Source organism: Trachemys scripta, chromosome 2 (genome assembly GCF_013100865.1).
Source record: "Trachemys scripta elegans isolate TJP31775 chromosome 2, CAS_Tse_1.0, whole genome shotgun sequence".
Lineage (NCBI taxonomy): Eukaryota > Metazoa > Chordata > Testudines > Emydidae > Trachemys > Trachemys scripta.
The window spans coordinates 177,394,044-177,405,292 of NC_048299.1; the positions used below are offsets into that span (position 1 = coordinate 177,394,044).

The window sequence follows — 11,249 nt, forward strand, 5'->3', positions numbered from 1 at the left end:
GTCGGGAAGGAGCAGAGCCGCCATTTTCCCGGACATGTTCGGCTTTTTGGCAATTCCCCCCAGACGGGGGTTTGACTGCCGAAAAGCCGGACATGTCCGGGAAAAAGAGGACATATGGTAACCCTACATTAAGCACCTCTGCCATTTCCACATTTTCTGTTATTATTTTTTCCCCCTTCGTTGAGTAACGGTCCTACCCTGTCCTTGGTCTTCCTCTTGCTTCTAACGTATTGTAGAATGTTTTCGTTACCCTTTATGTCTCTAGCTAGTTTGATCTTGTTTTGTACCTTGGCCTTTCTAATTGTCCCTACATACTTGTGTTATTTGTTTATGTTAATCTTTTATAATTTGACCTAGTTTCCACTTTTTGTAGTACTTTTTGTAGGGCTCTTTTTTTATTTTTAGATCATTGAAGATCTCCTGGTTAAGCCACGGTGGTCTCTTGCCATACTTCCTACACAGTGGGATAGTTTGCTCTTGTGCCCTTAATAATGTGTCTTTGAAAAACTGCCAACTGTCTTCAATTGTTTAGATTGCTTCCCATGGGATCTTACCTACCAACTCCCTGAGTTTGCTAAAGTCTGCCTTCTTGAAATCCATTGTCTTGATTTTGCTGTTCTCCATGCTACCATTCCTTAGAATCACAAACTCTATCATGTCATAATCACTTTCACCCAAGCTATCTTCCACTTTCAAATTCTCAACCAGTTTCTCCCTATTTGTCAAAATGAAATCTAGAACAGCCTCTCTCCCTCGTACCTTTCTCCATCTTCTGAAATAAAAAAATCATACATTCCAATACATTCCAAGAACTTGGATAATCTGTGCCCTGTTGTTATTTTCCCAGAAGATGTCTGAGTAGTTGAAGTCTCCCATCACCACCAAGTCCTGTGCATTGGATGATTTTGTTAGTTGTTTAAAAAAAGCCACATCCACCTCTTCTTCCTGGTTAGGTGGTCTGTACCCCTACCATGACATCATCCTTGTTTTTTACCCCTTTTATCCTTACCCAGAGACTTTCAACAAGTCTGTCTCCTATTTCCATCTCAACCTCAGTCCAAATGTATACCTTTTTAATATATAAGGCAACACCTCCTCCCTTTTTTCCCTGCCTGTCCTTCCTGAGCAAGCTGTACCCTTCTATAACAATATTCCAGTCATGTGTATTATCCCACCATGTCACATTGGTTCAGCAACAACTTTTCATTTTAAAAGCAAACTTTTGTCAGGCATGATTCTTGCTAATGACAAAACTGATTTATTTTATGCTAATGTTTAAGTAAGTAACTTCAAACCAGAGAATCAAAGCCAAACTGATGTCCCTTTAATTGCCTGCATTTAGGCACCTGCATTTGAAAATTGGGCCCCCTGCTGTAAACCACTGAGCACTGAAATCCAAACAATTCAGATGGACTGAAGGTCATGCACAAAATCAGCCTGAATTAGAACACTGCTACAATTTAATCTGAAAAAACTAACATTCTCTCCCTTCCATCCCAAATTTGAACTCTAAATAAGACATAAAATTTGACAGAAATGACACTCCTGATGCAGAAAAATACAACATATCATACAAAGCCCTTTCTGAAAAACCAATAGGAGTCTTTATTTTCCTCCTGGGTTCAAGATGCTTAATATACAATGACAGCAAGAGAGGGAATTAAGGGTGCTAGAGAGGGAAAACAGTGTATAAAATAACAGCTCAGCTAAAGCCTCCAATATTCAAACAGACTCAAATTGTCTAGTCTATTCTGTAACCTTCCTCAGGAAGGTGGAAAACTGTCTTGCAAGGTCCCCTAAGCAGAAATCTGCCCATATCGTGTCCCAGCCAAGAAAAGAATAAGTCCTACATGTCCATACTTGAAAGCACATATCCATACTTCTGTAGTGCCTGGTACTGTAATCTCTCCTCCAGCTGTAAAAGTAGGATGAACAGGTCTGCCGTCCCCGTGCCCCTCCTACCCGGCCACCGACTTCATCTTGATGTCAGCTTAAGAAATTTACAGCGAGGACAGAGTAACTGAAAACTTTGCATGTTTCACTTGGTGCCCTGAAATCCAAGTGCTTCACCTACATCATATGCTAAACCCTTCTGGCTTTCAACCTTTGAATCCATATGTTGCTCACATATCCTAGTGATGGGTACCACATAGATTGCCATTCAGTTTACAGAATGAGAAGTCCTAATGAGATGCCTAACTTGGCACACTGAAGCACATTATGCAACTACTGTTCTATATGGGTCCACTATAGCACCTGGACAGACACTTCATACCTTCCTCCCACCTAAAATAGTTCTCTGTTTTAAAGCTGAAATGCTGAGTCAGGAGATGCTGGTACGTTGAGATTTCAAGCCTAGTAATAAAATAAACAGTACAGCAGAGATCAGCAATCTCTGCCTCTTGACACATAGAGAGCTCTTTCAAAGTGTCCTTGAAGATCAGCTTTGCAGGTAAATGCCAGAACATTGTGTTTAATATCTGCCAGCCTCCATTGTGTGTGATTAGTTGCCAAGTTAGAAGTCTGATTTGGATATTTAAAGTATTAAAAAGAAGCGTTGCCAACTCTCAGGATTTTATTGCAGGTCTTATGATATTTGGTATGTTTTTAAAACCCCAGCTCCCTGAATCATGTGATTATACGAGAACCTCAGCTTTTGTTGGTTGTTTGTTTTTTTAAATAAGTTCCTAGCCCTACTGATTGTAGAGAAAAGATTGGAAACATGAATCCTCCAAGCTCAAAAACAGAGCCAAAATAAAAAGAACCCAAAGCATATTTTTAAAATCCCATAATTACTAAGTCAGACTCAGGATATTTGAACACTTAGGCCTGGCAATACTGAAGGAATAAATTGCTATTTTTTTTTTAACTTTCAGGTAACATCTAATTATAAATGGCACAAAAATGTTGACTAAATTAGTTTGTTAAACATGGTGCCTATGTCATGCAAGATCAAATGTTTTTGACATATAAGTAATAAAAATGTGACTCAGTTTGAGAAGGCTGCAGAGATGTGCACAAAAATAAACATTAATAAAACCTACTGTATACCCACAAGTGAAGGTCAGAACCTATTATTTTGTTCAAAATGTTGACACGGTTTATTGAAAAGAGGCGAAGAAGTAGATAGACTTTAAAAGAAAATCACAATATTCTATGAGAATAAAGCCTACAGATGATACTTACATTTACAGAGGAAACCTAAAGGAAGACATTTGAAATAAAGCCATTTATTCCCAAATCCCAGATCATTTGAGCTCTGTTTAACTGTGACTAAAAAGAGCTCCTCATGCTTTGCAGCTGCAAACTAAAGGATATTATCCCACAATGCCTAATCTGTGAATATCATACAAAATAAAACATATCAACACCATTGCTAAAACCAGACCAGAGAAACAGAAACTCAATTTCCTCGTGCTATGATTTATTTCTAATATTTTTGATACTTTTTGTGAATTTATTTCCTTGGTCTGGAAATCAGTGTGGAAAACCTCACACGATCAAGGGCTCTCATGAGATTGTTCAGATTGTCTACGTTTTTTTACTATTGTACTAGAAACTCCATATCAACATCTCTTGCTGTATTTTGTTACGTCTGTTTTCAACAGAAACCAGGAAGTGCAGCAGCACACAGAAGAAGATACAAACTGAATTTTACACACCTCAAATCAGTTTTCAGTTTGTTTCATGTTTAGGCAAAAATTCAAGTCACTTCCTAACTTAAAATCAGAACCACTTACTTCACCCATCCCCAATTCTAAACAATATGTTTAGTTGGTGGCATCTATTAGATAACTATTCTTTACAGCTGAAAGTTTTCATTCAGAAAAATGTTTCTGAGGGAATTGCGTGGGATATTAATGGGATATCAAGCTTTTCAACTCTGATTCACTGGTCTGAATTTAAGCTGGTTGGTAGTTACCACCCACGGTTCCTTATCAGCTTATGTGTAATCAGTTAGTGGTGTCCAATTTCAAGTGGACAAATGCTAAACAGAGTAGTCAAGCAATGAATGAGCATGGAGTGAATGAAGAGAGTGCTATCGTCATACTACAGAAAAGAGGCTTATTGGCAGAGCCATGTCTTGCACTGCTACTACCCATGTTGTACATGGTCTGTGGCTACACAGAGGACTTCAGTCCCCAGAGCTGTCGTCCCTTCACTTACAATGCTAAAAAAGAATTTCCTTAATATATTTTCAAGGAAAACAAATGTTTCCATCTAACTCTTTGGAGTGTTTAATACTTCTGTACTTTGTTCTGCAATGGTGTAACAATAAAAGAATACATCTAGGTCAGATTCCATTGTCAAATATATTTTCTTTTTACACATTGGCTATTCTACCATTGTTGCTAACTTTGGGGATTGAAATAAAACCAGCAGAGGAAAGAAAACACAGCAACGCATTAAGCATTAGAAGATAAATAACTGCCTTCAGTGACACTCATTGCTAAAAAATTGCTTTATAAAGCTTTTCGAGATTTCACATTTAACTATGTTCATTTTTAGGGTGGTTTGCTAGAAATGTTGCCATTTTTTCCTTTGGAGTAAAGTTAGGGCTGATAAAATGTTTTAGCCCAACAGCCCTGGAGAATGAAATCTTCCATTTATCTACAGCAGAAATATATGGCACATGCAGTAAAAAGTGCAAGATTGTGTATCTGTCAGCCAAAAGGCTCCGATTTACACATGGAAAATACCACCTTTCAGGGTGAAAAGGTGGGTCAGTCTCCAAGCCAATTCAAGCATTTGACTCTCATATAAGGGTGTTAATAAGGGTGGTAACTAGTGCCAATTTTATGGTGATTTTTGTGCTGTGAATTTTTCCACTAGGAATAGTGCGGAGGCCCCTAGAATTTCAGATAAGCCATTTGTGTCACCCACCGGCCTTCAATGAATATTCTTCAAATGGTAGTGGTTTTTGCTCATAACAAACTGGTTGAACTCAAACCTGTAACCAAAAAGTGAGAGGCACCGTGGCCCCAGTCCAGCAAAGGATTTAAGCTTGTCCATAATTTAATCCATGAGTAGTCACACTGACTTCATTCATACTGTTCATGTGCACAAAGTTAGGCACATGTTTGAGTAGTTTACTGGATTGGGACCCATGCCCATTACTAGCTTCCTGAGCTATCATATTCCTTTGATTTTTTTCTTTTTAAACTAATCCATTTCTGGTAAAAACTATAATATCACTACACTGACAGTCTACATATGCTATAAAAGAGGATGATGTATTATTAGTAGTGCCATTCTTATAAAGTATTAAAAAACACCAAAAATCAACTCACCAGCATAATCCTCTTAGCATAAAGAAGAAGGGAAAAAAATATGTAACTGGGGTAAGAAAGAGTTAAAAAAACCTAAATAATCCTAAGAACAGTTTATAAATGCCATAGCAAAGCATCCAGAAAAGGATTTATAATAAAACATGCATGTTTCACTCTTTCAAAAATGGGATAAAACAGCTTTGCTGGTAGCTGGCCCTTTAAAGCTGGAAGAAACAACCAGCTACAGCTATTCTGGAAGTTCTTTCCCTTTCATCAGGAGAGGGGCAGATGGCTCCTCTCACATTGTTTTCCCAGCTTGGCAAGAAAGGGCTTTGGGAAAATCCAAGGACCGTCTCCCCCAGAGTAGAATCAGAATGAGGAAAGAGAAGACTTGGGGCCACTCACCAGGACTGGCAATACTGGTCTATTGCACTCTCAAAAAAGGAATAAAGAGAGCAACAGTCTATCCCACCCAACCAGACAAACTTAAGGAAGAAGCAGCTTGGGCCAACCTGACTTGCTGCTTCCTTGGACACTGAGGGATTGGCAAATAGGAAGATAACCTAGGACCCACTCCACCACCAAAGAGTAACTTTGGAACTTATTCTCCCATCCCCACTCAAGGTGGAGAAGCAGATAAGCAGACCCTCCCCACCTCTGGCAAGGTGCTATTGTGCAAGAACACACACAGGCACACCTCGCTGGCTAATGGAAATACTGAGTCAGTCTAACATCATGCATTATTTACTTTGAACAAGTATTTCTTGAAAGATTAAGTAAACAAGATTGCAGGACAACCCTTTGTGACATTCTTTTAATTGTACTAAATTACAGTCCTACAATAATTTAATAATAAATTATATTGTTAGCCAATACATATATGGTCGGCTTAGTGTTAATATAAGTATTGGGAAGTTATGTTAACTGAATGTATTATACTCTCCCTACAATTCTGTCCACTCATGTCAGGTATCCCATAAGACCATGCACTAGTCGAAGTAATTATCTCCTTTGGCTTAAGGAGATAAGAAAACGGTCTGGGTCAGGACATATGAGTATTTTTCCATATTAACAGGTAGGGAGTTATTCTCACAAGCTAATACTGAAATGTCCCAAAGGAAAAGGACAAGACATATGAATATTCTACCCTGGTATAAACCTTATATTTATAAACCTATAATTTGCCTCCTGAATATATTTCATAATGAACCAAAGTGTGATCAAGCAATTGACTATACAATTTATCAACAGACATAGTATATGAGCTGGATACTCACCCAGAGAAATCTGTAGTGAGAATACCATAATTAAATATGTATATTCGGCTAATGTGACACAATGTGAGGTATCCCATGGCTACCACAAAGGAGTACCTAAACAGAACATACAAACAAACAGAACAGTTACCAACCGAAGCAGAGTCAAGACTTTACATTCACCTCATACAGGCAAACCAAAAAATGAGAGTAAATTTATACATGTCAGGATGATAATCAAAATTGAGACACTCAAAATTACTAGTCACTTTGGAAAATTATGTCCTAGAATTCAAGTGTCTGAAGCCAGATAACATTTAACATACTGCTGAGATTATCCATTCTCCTTTCTGTTCTATGTACATACACACACACCAGAAATACTTGAGACACTCATATTGCAAGTCTGTAGAAAACAGGAGAGAGAGAATATAATTATGCTTTAAGAGCAGGGCCGGCTCCAGGGTTTTGGCCCCCCCAAGCAGCCAAAAAAAAAAAAAAAAAGTCGCGATTTGCAGTGGCAATTCGGCAGGAGGTCCTTTGCCCTGAGCCGGAGTGAGGGACCGTCCGCCGAATTGCTGCCGAATAGCTGGACTTGCCGCCCCTCTCCGAAGTGGCCGCCCCAAGCACCTGCTTGACAAGCTGGTGCCTGGAGCCGGCCCTGTTTAAGAGTACACAATCGCTGTACATTGTTTTCAGTAACATTTGGAAGACAATTTCTTTTGGCTTTACATGCTCAAATAGGCCGTTATGCAAAGTTTTTCACACCGGAAGTATTTTTTAACTAGGGTTTGAAAAAATCCACTCTCTGGTTTGTGTCCTGTGTGAGTGTAAAATTAGGTTAGGCAGGAAGGCTAGTGGTATCCTGGATTCTGACATTCTAATAGTTTAAGGCAGTGATTCTCAGATCTCAGTGGTTCAGGAGCCAAATTAGCGATCAGCAGTACCCAAAAGAGTCACAGTAGCATGAATTCATTATTTCATTAAATATGAATAGTACTATAGTAAAACAGTATGAGAGGGGAAATATTTCACACTACTGTGGCTCTTTTGGGTACTGCTGATGGCTAATTTGGCTCCCGAACCACAGAGGTCTGCCATAAATATAGTTCTCACAGCAAATAAGTTAATAACTTAGTGCAAGTTCATAACTTAATTGGTTAATAACATAGTAAAAGCATCCTGATTGGTTAATAATTAAATCACACTGTGTTATGATATCATGTGCTGCAAAGACATGCAGGAGACACATTAAAGAGCTCATGGGCCGCAGTCTGAGTATCGCTGGTTTAAGGAGTGCAGCGTTGCAGATCCTCAGTGCAGCACACGGAGGGGTGATCCTTAAACCCTGTTACTTCCTCTCCCTCTCCTCATCATCCCCATCCATAACAGAACAGGAAAGAGGATGCCAGCAGATGTAGGTTGCCAATTGAGACAGAGAAGAGCAGGAAGAAGATCAACAGAACCAAGATTCAGCAGATCCAGAAGGGTGCAGCAGAGCACCAGAAGGCCAGAAACACCAAATTGAGAAGAGAACAGCAGGTGATCCTAAGACCCCATCTAGAACTGAGGCCATCAGGGTCCAACATCATATCAGCAAAACCAGCCAACTGGAGCCTAGGACCATAGAGCCCTAGCAGTAGGGGGCAGGCAGGAACCTAATGATTGGGAAATCAAGGCCTTCACACGCAAACAGCAGTGGCACAAATTGGCCACCAGAATACCAGGCAGGCAGACTGGCGAGTGTGAGGCTGTGGCCACCAGGCCCAAGTCAGGACAAACCAGAATGGGGAACAGAACAGAAGATGAAATGGCAAAAGAACTGGCCAGCTGGGAGGGGGCGGAGCCAGGCCTTTGTCCCTTTAAGGGTGGTGTGTTTAGGCCCACCAGTGACTGATTACTTACAACCCGGGTGATGGGTTCAGGTGAGGGATCAGGTGACAGCCTGCAGGGTCACCTGGTTCTCAGATAAAAGGTCAGCAAGTAGCTTGGTTAGGGAGAGGGACCTGCAGGTAGCAGGAAGGCTCCTATAGGAGACCCAGTGTTAGGATGAAAGTCCTGGAAGGCGATTTTCCACACTAGCTAGGTGTAAAACCTAGCTAGAGACATCTGTTGTATGAGCCGGGAAAGAAACCTTATATGGAAGAGGCTTTAGGAGGAGCCAGGCAGCAGGACCTTATTTATCTGTTTTGAGTATTGATTTTAAAAAACAAACCCATGCCTGGGTTTGACCTACTACAGCCCTCCTGGCTCAAACCAGTAGAGGAAGACAGAACAGCCTATGTAGAGACTGGACTAATGGGGAATAGGAAGGGTGCAGATTAGATCCATTCATGCATTCATACTTTCGTTATTTCCCTTACTCTCTTTTTTACTTCACTCCATGAGAAATCTCTCCTCTGAGAAAATATACTTTTTTAAATTCCTATTATCAATATTCTCGTACATTGCTGAAGGAACGGGGCATGGCTTGGGGACATAGTGTATTAAACACTATGAATAGGCTCAGTCTTTAAGCCAGCAGTTGTTGGCTGCAGTTTTCAAGCCCTGTTTTAGCCCATAACATTTATCATTTAAGTTACTTTTCATGTTGCCTCAATTAATTTGAACATGTTATGTTTGAGCCACAAAGCTATTGCTAAGAATGAGGAATGGCACTGTTCCAACTTCCCCAGCCCTGCTAAGATTTTCAGCATGTTCCATCACAATTTCAAACCAATGCAGTTCAAAGTATGACTCACTCTTGCACTCTAATAGCCAACAACATTATGTAAACTGGCTTCATTTGTGGTGCAACATATGCTATTTTTTCCATCATGAATAATTGGCTAAACAGTAAGAGTGAGAGGAAAATCCTTTAACTTGAATGTATGCCCATTTCTTCTCATTCTCCTATGCAGGCATGAATAAATATTGGATTTCTAGCTGTAGATTTGGTTTCTACAACTTGGTCCACTGATCCAGAACAATAGATTGCTCCCTTCTTTCCCCAAGACACAGGCAACAGTACTGATCAAGAAAGAAACAAAGCGTATTTTAGCACCTTTTCTCTCTGATCTCTTCTCACACAGGCCGCGTAGTGCTAGTTATCAACTATATCAAGATTTCTAGGTTCTAGTTCTGGCTCTGCCGTGTGACTGTCCTATGTGGCCACCTTGGGAAACTCATTTAGGATAAAATTGTCAAAAGTGGCCTCTAATTATGCCACTCTCTCATACCCTCTCCATGAAAATCTTGCTTCAGTGCTACCAGTGTTCCCTGCTGCCTGCCCCTGCCTGTTTGGAACAATCATGGATTCTAGGCTGGATGCCTTCTCCTTTGCATGTTTTCCCATTGGCTGTTACATGAGGGGTACTTCATAGAAGAGCCACCGCGTACAGCTGCAAGTCATCTACCTCTAGCAACAATTTGTACTTTGCACGTCACTTGTTTAATTTTATTGCCTGCCACTGTAAGATATTTATAAATAAATCCTACTTTAAAAAATGTACTAGACTGGACATTAGACTCACTGGAGAGAGATTGTCTGAAGAACTGACAAGACAGAAGGGGAGACGGTTGATGCACACATAACTATCGTTGACCCTCAGAAAGCCCCTACCAAATGATAAGCAAGCATAGGGATTCTGTCTTCAGGTACAACTGCAGTGGCCACGGGAGTATGTCTAAGCCAATGAAGGTGAGTTAAAAAACTTGCACAAAGAGAGTAGGGCAAGAGGATATATGTTACAAACCAAAACTAGACCTAACGGGAGCATTAATCCAATGGTCTTAGCAATGCCCAAGTCAACCCAAAACAAAAAAGTGGAATAACTCTCAGGCTGCCAGCCGGCATGTTCCTCTGGATTACTTAGAGAAACCAATTTTCCAGGTAACATTACTACCTCCATTACTACACATACTACCTCTAAGGGCTCAAAATAACAGCAAGTGAAAAGCAATTCCACATGCAGAGAAAGAAATGCTCAGCATGCTGAACCCTAACAAAGAACTATTGCTTGGAGAACTCTGAGACAATACATTATCTGTGATTATGTTTTGCAAAATATTACAAAGAGAACTACTCTACTGCCCTGTAAATCTCTTCTATAGATGCTTCCTATCTTTGTACAAGAATCAGCTACGGTTTCAACAGAGTTTGCCAATTCTGATCAAGGTACCATTTGCCCAATAAGGTTCAGTGACACACTAAACCAGGGGTCGGCAACCTTTGAGAAGTGGTGTGCCGAGTCTTCATTTATTCTCTTTAATTTAAGGTTTCACGTGCCAGTAATACATGTTAAGGTTTTTTAGAAGGTCTCTCCTTATAAGTCTATATTATATAACTAAACTATTGTTGTAAAGTAAACAAGGTTTTCAAAATGTTTAAGAAGCTTCATTTAAAATTAAATTAAAATGCTGATCTTACGCCGCCAGCCTGCTCAGCCCGCTTCCAGCCTAGGTTCTGTTCACCTAGGCCTGCAGCGGGCTGAGCGGGGCAACTCGAGGTCAGGGCAGAGGGCTGGGGGGTGTGTGGAGGTGCAGGGCAGAAGGCTGGGTGTTGGAGGGAGGTCAGGGCAGAGGGCTGCGGGTGTGTGCAGGTGCAGGGCAAAAGGCTGGGGGGGGTTCAGGGCAGATGGCTGGGGGTGTGTGGAGGTGCAGGGCAGAAGGCTGGGTGTTGGGGGCGACTCAAGGTCAGGGCAGAGGGCTGGGAGTGTGTGGAGGTGCAGGGCAGAAGGCTGGG

The 11,249-nt window shown here is 40.7% G+C and overlaps 1 protein-coding gene across 2 annotated transcripts in view; it reads right to left on the reverse strand.

Moving 5' to 3' along the window:
* The window catches only part of MBOAT1 (membrane bound O-acyltransferase domain containing 1), an 84,648-nt gene that overhangs the window by 31,403 nt on the left and 41,996 nt on the right, over window positions 1-11,249 (reverse strand). The window contains exons 4-5 of one of the 2 annotated variants that reach the window (XM_034762404.1): window positions 6,548-6,643; window positions 5,292-5,303 (exon numbers count right to left, since the gene is read on the reverse strand). In XM_034762404.1, coding sequence (XP_034618295.1) covers window positions 5,292-5,303; window positions 6,548-6,643 — 108 coding nt within the window. The remainder of the gene's footprint in view (window positions 1-5,291; window positions 5,304-6,547; window positions 6,644-11,249) is intronic. The other variant, XM_034762405.1, reaches the window with a different exon arrangement.